Raw genomic sequence first — 13695 nt, forward strand, 5'->3', positions numbered from 1 at the left:
AAGAGTCCCAGCTGGTTGGGACATCCACAGAGAACATCTGCTCACTCATATCTACCTGATCCAGATGGAATCTTGATGGAAGGGAACTAACCCTCTCAGATCTATTGACAATGTTTTTATATTTTCCCAGGACACGCCATGGAGAAACCCTCGAAGGATCGTCTCACTTTATCTCCAGGTTGTAAAATTGAAGATGAGGACATCACAGGAGATTGCTTGGAGGAATCTGGAAAATGTTTTTCACCTAAGTCCTTTTTTTCTGAACATCAGCAATCACACACGAGTGAGAAGAAACATGTCTGCTCAGAATGCGGGAAAGGTTTTCCGCGAAGATATGACTTTGTTTTACATCAAAGAACTCACACGGGGGAGAAGCCGTATTCCTGTCCTGAGTGTGAAAAATGTTTTGCGATAAAATCAAACCTTGCAAAACATCAAAGAACCCACACGGGTGAGAAGGCATTTCCCTGCCCTGAGTGTGGAAAATGTTTTTCGCAGAAGGTTCATCTCAATACACATCAGAAGTTTCACACGGGGGAAAAGCCATATCCGTGTCCTGAGTGTGGAAAATGTTTTACAGAAAAATCAGACCTTGTAAAACATCAAAGAATTCACACGGGTGAGAAGGCGTATTCCTGCCCTGAGTGTGGGAAATGCTTTTCACAGAACAAATATCTTGTTAAACATCAAAGATCTCACACAGGGGAGAAGCCGTATTCTTGCCCTGAGTGTGAGAAATGTTTTAGTCTCAAGACCCATCTTAACAGCCATCTGAGGTCTCACACAGGTGAGAAACCGCATTCCTGTTCTGAGTGTGGAAAATGTTTTAGAGAAAAAAAAGGCCTTGTAAATCATCAAAGAACTCACACGGGTGAGAAGGCATATTTCTGCCCTGAGTGCGGGAAAAGTTTTGCACAGAAGCACCATCTTAATACACATCAGAGGACTCACACAGGGGAAAAACCATATTCCTGTCCTGTGTGTGGAAAATGTTTTACACAAAAATCAGGTCTTCTACAACATCGAACAACTCACACGGGTGAGAAGGCATATTCCTGCCCTGAGTGCGGGAAATGTTTTTCACAGAATTCCCATCTTAAAATACATCGGAGAACTCACACAGGTGAAAAGCCGTATTCCTGCGCTGAGTGTGGGAAATGTTATCCACAGAGATCAGACCTTGTTAAACATCAAAGATCTCACACGGGGGAGAGGCCGTATTCCTGCCCTGAGTGCGGGAAAAGTTTTTCACTCAAGTATCAGTTTAACAAACACTGTAGGTCTCACACAGGTGAGTAGATGTGAAGCTTCTTAGTGTAGAAAATGCCCTTCATAAAAGTCCAATCTTACTGAACATCCGATATGCTACACATGGGAAAATTTTGGCCCTAAGTGTGGGAAATTTTTATGTACAAAAATCAGAACCTGTCAAACACCAATAGTCTCACACAGGGGAGAAGCCGTATTCCTGCCCTGAGTGCGGGAAATATTTTTCATAAAAGTCTTGTCTTACCAAACATCAGAGAACTCACACAACCCTCGAGGTGTACCCGTGTCCTGAGTGTGGGAAATGTCTTCTATATGGTTCATATTTTGCCGTACATCAGAGATCTCACACTGGGAAAAAGCCCACCTTGATATACACCTCAGAAAACTCGTGGCTGAGCGCTACTCATTTACCATGGAAGAAACACTTTGAAGCTTTAGTAAGATTAAATTGCTTGTTGAGTCCCCCTAGCAGTGTAGTCTGATCTTCCCAGCTTATCAGCAGAAGCTTCAAAGGAAGACATCATGGTGAGAGGGAATCTAGACATGGATGAGGGAAAAGGGAAGATCAGACTACATTACAAGACTGACAACTTCTGTGTAGTAGTCATCAGCCTGCACAGGCAGCTTCATTTGCTTGGAGAGTGCCACCTGCTGGCTGAAAGTAGAAAATATGACCGTTCTAGATGGAACATTTCATATTTACCTTAAATAAAATATAATCTTAATCTAGTGTCTTAGTAGTTTTGTTTTACCAGCTTATACTTGTTGGAACAGCCGCCTCTCCATCTCTCAGGACGTCTGTAGTAGACGCTAATATAAGTTCATCAGTTCATGGACCCATCTATCATTCCACCTGTAATTCCTCCTTCGCACCATCACCACCTCCAACCACATCACAATCACCACCTTCAACACCACCATCACCACCTTCAATCACATCACCATCAACACCTTCAATCACATCACCAACACCTCCTTCAATCACATCACCATCACCACCTTCAATCACATCACCATCACCACCTTCAATCACATCACCACCTTCAATCACATCACCATCACCACCTTCAATCACATCACCAACACCTCCTTCAATTAGATCACCATCACTACCTCCAACCACATCACCATCACCACCTCCAGCCACATTACCACCACCAACCACATCACCATCACAACCACCGACCACATCACCACCTTCAATCACATTACCATCACTACCTCCAACCACATCACCACCTCCAGCCATATCCCAACCGCATCAAAACCTCCAACCACATCACAACCACATCACCATCGCCACCTCCAACCCAATTACCATCACCACCTCTAACCCCATTACCATCACCACCTCCAACCACATCACCATCACCACCTCTTACCACATCGCCATCACCACCTCCATCCACATTACCATCACCACCTCTAACCACATCACAACTACCAACCACATCACCATCACAACCTCCAACCACATCACAACCCCATCACCTTCACAACCACATTACCATCACCACCTCCAACCACATTAACATCACCACCTCCAACCACATCGCCATCACCACCTCCAACCACATTACCATCACCACCTCTAACCAAATCACCACCTCCAACCACATTACCAGTAAAGCTAAGGAAACAAACCCGTTACAATAATAATATACTTTTTCTGGACAAAATTGCTGTGTATACAAACTATTTACATTCAAAGGAAAACCAATACAAGACATATAGAGTACTATCAATATGCGTACATACACACATGCAAATGCTTTCTATCCTTTACTAGCTGCAGAAAATGAATTAATCTCAATGCAATAGAGATACACTAAAAGTCATTAACCTCTGTTATAGCTGGTCCACAATTTCCTTAATGAACAGGACTCCCAGCATTAAGTGATCACAGGGAAACAAGTTCTTGATCAAGGCTTCTCTGAAAAGGTGAGTTTTCAAGGATCGCCTAAAGGTTGGACAGGGTAGGAGCTCACTGGACATATTGGGAAGGGAGTTCCAGAGAATGGGAGAGGCTCTGGAGAAGTCATGGAGGTTAACATGGAAGGAGGTTACATAGGGGGCTTGAGAACAGGAGGTGCGGAGAGGATGATTTGGACAATATCTGCAGATGTGGTTGGTGATGTAACTGGGGGCGATGTTGTGGTTGGCCTTGTATGTTGTGGTCAGTGTTGGCAATAATTCAGACTCGCATGGCCCTAGGCATCAAAGTTCCTTCAGATATCTGGGAGCACTCAATGAGACACAGTGACGGCAGGTTCGATGTCACAGAATGTTCGGCTTAACTAAAACAATGAAGAACTTTTTATAAAGAGAGAGTAAAAGGGGAAGTCCCTTTCCAGGAGATTATACATAGAGTTGATACAAGAATAGCAGTTTACCATTACGTGCTTCAAGTCACGTACTTACATATGAGCTAATTAAAATAAGGCATAGTTATAATTGGCATTACATCAGACTTGCTCTAAGGGTTATGATAAGGTATAATTAGTTACTTCAAACAGACGTGCTCTAAGGGTCAGATTGACCACAAAGCGTAACGTCCTGGAAACTTTCAAGGACATTTACTTAGATAGGCTTTTTAATTAAGCCGAGTCTAGGGTTTTAGTAATAAGATGGAGTTGAAAGAACAAAATGGAGGATAGATTATTCCTTCAGTTAGTATTTTGAATTTTTTTTTTTTTTTCAAATTCTTTATTCATTTAAACAGGAATAAGATACAAAGTGCATCGAAAGAATAGAGTCAAAAGAGTTATCCATCTCGTATACTATAAAGCACAAGAGCCATAAGCTTGATAGTATAATAGTGAAGGGATTCTTACAAGTGTATACATGACAAACAAAAAATACAGGTCATCGAGAGTTGAGTCCGCAATGTAAAAAGCATATCAAACAGCGACTAAACCCATCGTGATGCATCGGATTGGCGTGTCCAACAAGCGGACACACTCCGAATCGAGACCAAAAGTACCAATCATGGAAAGAATAGTAAAGAAGGGAAGGAAGATACAGCTCGGGAGCATAGGGAGAGGGGGGGGGAGGCAGGTAAGGGTGGAAGGAAGGATGGGTGTGGGTTGTTGACAACGGAGGGATGAAGACGTGTGCGATCGGTGCGGACGACCCCAACCACGTCAGGTTTCGGGCCGCGAAGGGGACCCACTCAAGGCTCGTCCCTCCTCAGAAAGAATAAACGTATTCCAGCAATCCCAGGTTTTAGAGTATTGTTCTTTTCTACCCTTTGCGGTGAGCACCAGATCCTCCAAGTCATTGATCCATTTCACTTTCTGCAGCCAAAGGCCAATCGTAGGGGGGGCCTCGCTTTTCCAACAAAGACTTATGCACGATTTCGCCGCATCCGTGAGATGCCGCAGAACCGAGCGTTTGTAGCGTTTTGGAGCCATGCCTGAACAGTGAAGCAGTATTTTGAATTTTATATGGTGGGGTAGGAGAAGCCAGTGAAAGGATTGGCAGAGAAGGGCAGCAGTCACAGATCGGTTAATAAGGTGTGTTAGTCTAGTAGGAGCATTCGTAATAGAGTAAATGGGGGATAGCCTGTGTAAAGGAACACCAGTGAGGAGGGAGTTGCAGTAGTCAAGGCGGTAAATAACCAAGGAGGGAATACGTTGTTTTGTGGTGAGGTTAGTCAGGAAGGGGCGAATTCTGGAAATGTTGCGGAGGATAAGACAACAAGATTTAGGCAGTGATTGGATGTGGGGGCTGAAGTAGAGATCAGAGTCTAAGATTACACCCAGCACCCTGGGTTTGTCCTACAGATGCTCTGTGGACTGAGATCTGAAGAATTTAGAGGCCAAGTCAATACCTAAAAACTTGTTCTGTACCTCAAACCATCCGTGAACCATTTTTGCCGTGTGGCAGGGTGCATTTTCCTGCTTAAAGAGGCCACTGCTATTAGGGAAATACCGTTTCCATGAAGAGGTGTACTTGGTCACCAAGTATGTTTAAAGGTGGTACGTGTCAAAGTAACATCCATATGAATGGCATGAGCCAAGGTCAACTAGCAGAGCATTGCCCAAAGCATCACACTGCCTCCGCCAGCTTGTCTTTTTCCCATAATGCATCCTGTTGCCATCTCTTCCCCAGGTAAGTGATGAACACAGACCTGGCCATCCATATGATGTATTAAAAAACAGGATTCATCAGATCAGGCCACCTTCTTCCATTGCTCTGTGGTTTAGTTCTGATGCTTAAGTGCCCATTGTAGGCTCGTTTTGCTGTGGACACAGGTCAGCATGGACACCCTGACTGGTCTGCGGCTACACAGCCCCATACACAACATAAGATTTTTACCGCTTTCAACACATCGATTTCATGGACAACATGTTCTCTTGCTGCCTAATATATCCCACTGACTTTCCCACTAATTGTAACAATATAATCAATATTATTCACTTTACCTGTCAGTGGTCATAATGTTATGGCTGATTGTTGTACAATACATACATAAAACAGCAAAAGATGTGGTCACACTACGAGACGTTTCTCGGGGCTGCAGTTCCTCTGAGCTCCACAAGGTGGTGATCTCACTTCTACCCAGACAGGAAGTCTCTATGGAAGACAGGAAGTGATGTCTGGTAAAGGCGGGAAGTGATGTCAGGTATAAATAGGATTTACCGAGTGAGAGGTGAGTCGTTAGGAATTAGGAGACATTGCTGGAAGAGGTAATTATTTTCTATTTACATGGATCAGGGTTGAGAGTTCTAGATGACCGGTAAGATTTTGGAGAAGTTCCAGAGGTGCGCATGGAGGAGATGAGAGCGAGATCAGGAGGGCTTTGGAGGAGCGGAGAGTACAGTTTGGGTGATATATTGAGATGAAGTTGGTGATGTAGCTCAGGGCAGATCTATGGATGGCTTTGTATGTTGTTAGTAATTTGAATTTGATTTATTAGGAGAGTGGAAGCCAATTAAGGGTTTAGCAGAGAGGGGCGAAGGACACTAAATTGAAGCCAGTGGAGGAATTAGCAGAGAGGGGTGGGGGGTGGAGGACACTGAATTGAAGCAAGTGGAGGTATTGGCAGAGAGGGGTGGAGGCCAGTGGAGGGATTGGCAGAGAGGGGTGGAGGACGCTGAATGGAAGCCAGTGGAGGGATTGGCAGAGAGAGGAGGAGGACCCTGAATGAAAGCCAATGAAGTGATGGGCAGAGAGGGGTGGAGGCCAGTGGGGGGATTGGCAGAGAGAGGAGAAGGACACTCAATGGAAGCCAGTGAAGGGATTGGCAGAGAGGGGTGGAGGGGTTGGCAGAGAGACAAGGAGGACACTGAATGGAAGCCAGTGGAGGGATTGGAAAAGAGGGGTGGAAGCCAGTGGAGTGATTGGCAGAGGGGGGTGGAGGACACTGAATGGAAGCCAGTGGAGGGATTGGCAGAGGACACTGAATAGAAGCCAATGGAGGCATTGGCAGAGAGGGGTGGATGACACTGGATGGAGGCCAGTAGATGGATTGGCAGAGAGGGGTGGATGACACTGAATGGAGGCCAGTAGAGGGATTGGCAGAGAGGGGTGGATGACACTGGATGGAGGCCAGTAGATGGATTGGCAGAGAGGGGTGGATTACACTGAATCGAGGCCAGTGGAGGGATTGGCAGAGAGGGAAGGAGGACACTTAATGGAGGCCAGTGGAGAGATGGGCAGAGAGGGGTGGACAGGTGCGCTTATATAGGCAGGTGTGCATGCATTCGTCACTGACACTGATGCCTTTTTCCTGGCCATATAATCCCCCATACACCCCCATCCTAATATTGTACAACCAGTACAGTCCAGATAATTTTCTGTTATCTGTTATTGGTCTATAGGGAAGCCTTCATAGATCACATGACCAATAAGAATGGAGGAGGACCAGAGTCGCATGACCGAGGGGATATTAAACTTCACCCTGGAGATCATCTACCTGCTGACTGGAGAGGTGAGGAGGATTCTGGGAGGTCACATGACATCACTCTTATCTCTAATAATAAAACACAGACCTGACCAGAGAGGTGAGGAGGATTCTGGGAGGTCACATGACATCACTCTTATCTCTATTAATAAAACACAGACCTGACCGCAGAGGTGAGGAGGATTCTGGGATTCTAACATGATATTCCTATTGGTTCTCCAATACAGAGATTTCCCCCTCTGAAGTCAGGTGATCATATGACCATCACAGTGCCTCCATGTGACTCCCTAAAACCTGAGAGACACAACATGCAGAAGATTCTAGAAGTCACCAAGAAGATGATGGAGCTGCTGACAGGAGAGGTGAGCGGTGCTGGGAATTCTGGGACATTATCCAGTAACAGACAAGGGATGTGTCTGGATGGTGACTGTATCATTGTGTGTGTCAGGTTCCTATAAGGTGTCAGGATGTCACTGTCTATTTCTCCATGGAGGAGTGGGAGTATTTAGAAGGACACAAGGATCTCTACAAGGACGTCATGATGGAGAATCAGCCGCCCCTCACATCACCGGGTAAGAGGAGACTTTATTGTAAAGGAGAGAGCAGTACGGAGGCTCCACCTAGATCCCCCATCATCTGATAAACACATAGAAACAATGTATTCAGTCAGTGTGTGTGTTTCCTACAGATGGATCCAGTAATGGGAACCCACCAGAGAGATGTCCCCGTCCTCTGTATTCCCGGAATTCCACACAGGAAGGTCACACCATCCCTCACCATCATCAGGTAGATGAGGAACAATCACTGATAGTTACAATTTATACAGAAGTGTGTTTGTCACAATAGATGTTTTATTATATATTCAGAGTGGAAACCTCGGGGATGATAATATTATTGTTAAAGAAGAGTATAAAGAGGAGGATGAGGAGTATGGTGTGATGGAGGAGCTCTCAGAAGGACACATGGATCTCACAATAGAGCCACCTAATACTAGGAACCCACCAGAGAGATGTCCATATTCTTTGTATTCCCGGGATTCCACACTGGAAGATCACAACTATGCAAAACCTGATCAGGTAGATGAGGAACAATCACTGACAGTATCATTAGGATCTGTACATTATCTGCATTGTTACCATTGATGTCATTTTTATTATATATTCAGAGTGGAAACCTCAATGATAATATTGTTGGTAAAGAGGAGTATAAAAAAGAAGATGAGGAGTATGGAATGATAAATGGGTTTTCAGATGGACTTAAGGATATGATGGAGCCACCTAATACTAGGAACTCACCAGAGAGATGTCCCCGTCCTCTGTTTTCCCAGAATTCCACACAGGAAGGTCACACCATCCCTCAAAATGATCAGGTAGAGGAGTAACAATCATTGATAATTATAGTTAATACACAAGCCTGTTTGTTACAATAGGTTATGATTATGCCTTCAGAGTGGAAACCTTGGAGATTGTAATATTGTTAAAGAAGAGTATAAAGAGGAAGATGAGGAGTATGGTCTAGTGGAGGAGCTTTCTGAAGGACGGAAGGATCTCTACAAGCACAATATGATGGAGCCACCTAATAACAGAAACCCAGCAGAGAGATGTCCCCATCCTCTGTATTCCCGGGATTCCACACAGGAAGGTCACACCATCCCTCACCATCATCAGGTAGGTGGAGTTGAGGGTCGGGGACATAAAGTGATTGAACACTCTGACATGTGGTTACGATGTGTGGACTCTACAAGATGATATTTTCTATGTGATCTCACATCATAAATACTTCTATGTTACAGATGTTATTTTCTGCCATTCTGTTGGTTTAGGGTGAAGATCTGATGAAGATGAAAGTTGAGGGTGAAGTAGAAGAGACGTATGTGAGGGATGATCAGCAATCTACGGAGGAGGCTGGAATGACGAGGACATTCATAGAGGAGGACACTCCTACAGAGATCAGCACAGGTGACCCATAATATATTCTTCTCTTATCTCTGCCCTGTTACTGCTCACTGATTGGTCCAGAGTAGGGTGAGAGCTGAGTGATATCAGCCAATAATAGGTTGGTAATTGTCACCTCCCTGTACTGATACCCGTCCCGGGATCCAGCTGGCAGTATTAGGTTGTGTGTCACTCCTAGTTACTGTACATTCCTGAAAGGAGATTAGTGGGCTGGCTTGTCCATATAGTCAGATTACAATGACATTCCTTTGGTATGAGTCACAAGAAGACAGGACCCTCACCTTGCCAACATCCAAATATATAGAAAAAGGATGAGACAATTAGATCCTACTTACTCAAAAAAAAAAAACACGATTTGAGGCAGGTAATATATAAAAAAAATAACAATCTTTATTACAAAATTTTTTAAAACATCATAAAATCATAGCAACATCTTCTACTAGACAGTAGGTCAACAGATACCCATTTCCAAAGTATGGCGGTTTAGATCCGATCATGTGGAATTTGTGGGAGTCCGTCAATAAAAAATAGGACTAGTATTGACGTGGATATCAGTAGTTAGGTCCACAGTTCCTCCATGCCTTTGAGCCAACGCGTTTCACAAGATACACTTTTGCTTCCTCAGGACTGAGTGGGTGGGTTCTGATAAACCTTGAAGATAAGGATCTAGGCGAGAGCAAATTCTGGGGGAGTACACAGGGGCCCCTACAGAGAGGAGTAGGAGGACACCAAACCGTGGCCTAGGTGTCCACTTCTCCCAACGTTTGACCAGACAACACCAGACTTCTGAGCTAAGATGTTATATCAACGCACTCTATAAAGAGATAAATTGGAGTGTATATATTATAACCTGGACCTTGGTGAGGTTGTCCAGGAACCTGGATAAATCACAGATGTAATGGCTGTATCAGATATCTTGAGTTTATTGGAAATTCAGCCACATGGACACGTAAGTGCGTTACGGCATCAAATAGCCCAAATATTTGAACCTCGAAAGGGTGTACTACCCAAGGCCTGAAGCATCACCTCATAGTGTTTCAAAAAGTCACCCAGCCAGCAAAATCCCCCACTAGGGAGCTCTTAAATAGAGCTTACCAATAGCCAGGTATAAGGGGGTGCCTCAGGACGGATAGGCTCAGTGGTCTCAGCTGGTCTCCATGAGTATTAGTCGGCTAAGGTAACCAGACTTTGTCCTGTATGGCGCCTTAGCCAGGTTTAGAAGTCACGATTAGGTATTGAGAGCCAACAATAATAAGGAAATATGAAATATACAATTTTCCCAAACACTACTCTTCTGACAAGGCTGTGTAAATGTAGAAGTGATCTGGGAGAAGGACCAAAGCCCCTTTGACTGAAGAGGGGGAAGAGTCCCAGCTGGTTGGGAAGAACATCTGCTCACTCATATCTACCTGATCCAGATGGAATCTTGATGGAAGTGAACTAACCCTCTCAGATCTATTGATGATGTTTTTATATTTTTCCAGGACACGCCATGGAGAAACCCTCAAAGGATCGTCTCACTTTATCTCCAGGTTGTAAAATGGAAGATGAGGACATCACAGGAGATCACATGGATGAAGGCGGGAAATGTTTGTCATCGCAGTCCTGTCCTCCTGAACGTCAGACATTGATCACGGGTGAGAAGAAACATGTCTGCTCCGAGTGCGGGAAGAGTTTTCCACGAAGATATGACCTTGTTTTACATCAAAGAACTCACACAGGGGAGAAGCCGTATTCCTGTCCTGAGTGTGAAAAATGTTTTGCGATAAAATCAAACCTTGCAAAACATCAAAGAACCCACACGGGTGAGAAGGCATTTCCCTGCCCTGAGTGTGGAAAATGTTTTTCACAGAACGGTCATCTTAATTCACATCTGAAGTTTCACACGGGGGAAAAGCCATATACGTGTCCTGAGTGTGGGAATTGTTTTAGACAAAAACAACACCTTGTTGCACATCAAAGATCTCACACAGGGGAGAAGCCGTATTCCTGCCCTGAGTGTGGGAAATGTTTTTCGCAGAAAAATTCTCTTGTTTCACATCAAAGGTCTCACACAGGGGAGAAGCCGTATTCTTGCCCTGAGTGTGGGAAATGTTTTCCAGAAAAATCAGACCTTGTAAAACATCAAAGAATTCACATGGGTGAGAAGCCGTATTCTTGCCCTGAGTGTGGGAAATGTTTTCCAGAAAAATCAGTCCTTGTTGCACATCAAAGATCTCACACAGGGGAGAAACCGTATTCTTGCCCTGAGTGTGGGAAAAGTTTTAGTCTCAAGACCCATCTTAATAACCATCTGAGGACTCACACAGGTGAAAAACCATATTGCTGTCCTGAGTGCGGAAAATGTTTTACACAAATATCAGGTCTTCTACAACATCGAACAACTCACACGGGTGAGAAGGCATATTCCTGCCCTGAGTGCGGGAAATGTTTTTCACATAATTGCCATCTTAAAATACATTGGAGACTTCACACAGGTGAAAAGCCGTATTCCTGCACTGAGTGTGGAAAATGTTTTCCACAGAGATCATACCTTGTTAAACATCAAAGATCTCACACAGGGGAGAGGCCGTATTCCTGCTCTGAGTGCGGGAAATGTTATCCACAGAGATCAGACCTCGTTAAACATCAAAGATCTCACACGGGGGAGAGGCCGTATTCCTGCCCTGAGTGCGGGAAATGTTATCCACAGAGATCATACCTTGTTAAACATCAAAGATCTCACACAGGGGAGAGGCCGTTTTCCTGCCCTGAGTGCGGGAAATGTTTTCCACAGAGATCAGACCTTGTTAAACATCAAAGATCTCACACGGGGGAGAGGCCGTATTCCTGCCCTGAGTGCGGGAAAAGTTTTTCACTGAAGTACCGGTTTAACAAACACTGTAGGTCTCACACAGGGGAGTAGATGCGTAGCTTCTTAGTGTAGAAAATGCCCTTCATAAAAGTCCAATCTTACTGAACATCCGATATGCTACACATGGGAAAATTTTGGCCCTAAGTGTGGGAAATTTTTATCTACAAAATTCAGAACCTGTCAAACACCAAAAGTCTCACACAGGGGAGAAGCCGTATTCCTGCCCTGAGTGCGGGAAATGTTTTTCATAGAAGTCTTTTCTTACCAAACATCAGAGAACTCACACAACCCTCGAGGAGTACCGTGTCCTGAGTGTGGGAAATGTCTTCTGTATGGATCATTTTTTGCCGTACATCAGAGATTTCACGCTGGGATGGAGCACACCTTGATATACACCTCAGAAAACACGGGGGTGAGCGTTCCTCTGATCTTTACCATGGAAGAAACACTTTGAAGCTTTAGTAAGATTATTTTTATGAAGTTCTGTCTGGCTTACTCTGAGAGGAGGGAATATCACTGCTGGTTGAGTCCCTCTAGCAGTGTAGTCGGATCTCCCCGGCTCATCAGCAGAAGCTTCAATGGAAGACTTCATGGTGAGAGGGAATCTAGACATGGATGAGGGAGAAGGGGAGATCAGACTACATTACAAGACTGACAACTTCTGTGTAGTAGTCATCAGCCTGCACAGGCACCTTCATTTGCTTGGAGCACGCCACCTGCTGGCTGAAAGTGGAAAATATGACCGTTCTAGATGTAGCATTTCATATTTACCTGAAATAAAATATAATCTAAATATTGTGTCTTAGCAGTTTTGTTTTACCAGCTTGTACTTGTTGGAACAGCCGCCTCTCCATCTCTTAGGACGTCTGTAGTAGACGCTAATATAAGTTCATCAGTTCATGGACCCATCTATCATTCCACCTGTAATTCCTCCTTCGCACCATCACCACCTCCAACCACATCACAATCACCACCTTCAATCACATCACCATCACTACCTTCAATCACATCACCATCACCACCTTCAATCACATCACCATCACCATCTTCAATCACATCACCACCACCAACCACATCACCATCACCACCTCCAGCCACATCACCATCACAACCACCAACCGCATCACCACCTCCAACCACATCACAACCACCAACCACATCACCATCGCCACCTCTAACCCCATTACCATCACCACCTCTAACCCCATTACCATCACCACCTCCAACCACATCACCATCACCACCTCTTACCACATCACCATCACCACCTCTTACTACATCGCCATCACCACCTCCATCCACATCACCAACTCTAACCACATTACCATCACCACCTCTAACCACATCACAACCACCAACCACATCACCATCACAACCACATCACCATCACCACCTCCAACAACATCACAACCACATCACCACTAGGGATGATCGAACGGTTCGGGTCGACCATCGGTTCGACCCGAACATTGACTGTTCGAAATTCGGCCGAATTCCGAACTTTTTGCGGAAAAAGTTTGGAATTCGGCAACCAGAACCGACCAAAATGCAATGGGACAGGAACTGGGCTTTAAAAGCCAGTGATTGGACCGGAACCATCAGTAAAAGCCAATTGAGGGGGCAGGAGGATGCTAGGAATGTGATTGGAGTGACTAGGGGGTCCAGAGGCCAATCAGTAGTGAATACACCCCCCAGTATATAACATAGCC

The 13695-nt window shown here is 44.8% G+C and overlaps 2 protein-coding genes across 2 annotated transcripts in view; one reads left to right on the plus strand and one right to left on the minus strand.

Annotated features, from left to right (window-relative positions):
* Positions 1 to 13695, plus strand: part of LOC309562972 (uncharacterized protein) — a 581033-nt gene that overhangs the window by 462108 nt on the left and 105230 nt on the right. Inside the window, 4 exon segments of the mRNA XM_082267298.1 lie at positions 320 to 1245; positions 1248 to 1256; positions 11153 to 12033; positions 12132 to 12233. Of these exon segments, the coding sequence (XP_082123424.1) occupies positions 320 to 1245; positions 1248 to 1256; positions 11153 to 12033; positions 12132 to 12233 (1918 nt within the window).
* Positions 1 to 13695, minus strand: part of LOC309562915 (uncharacterized protein) — a 523709-nt gene that overhangs the window by 152831 nt on the left and 357183 nt on the right. The gene's annotated exons all lie outside the window — the stretch shown is intronic.

Source organism: Pelophylax lessonae (genome assembly GCF_965119305.1).
Source record: "Pelophylax lessonae genome assembly, chromosome: 9".
NCBI lineage: Eukaryota > Metazoa > Chordata > Amphibia > Anura > Ranidae > Pelophylax > Pelophylax lessonae.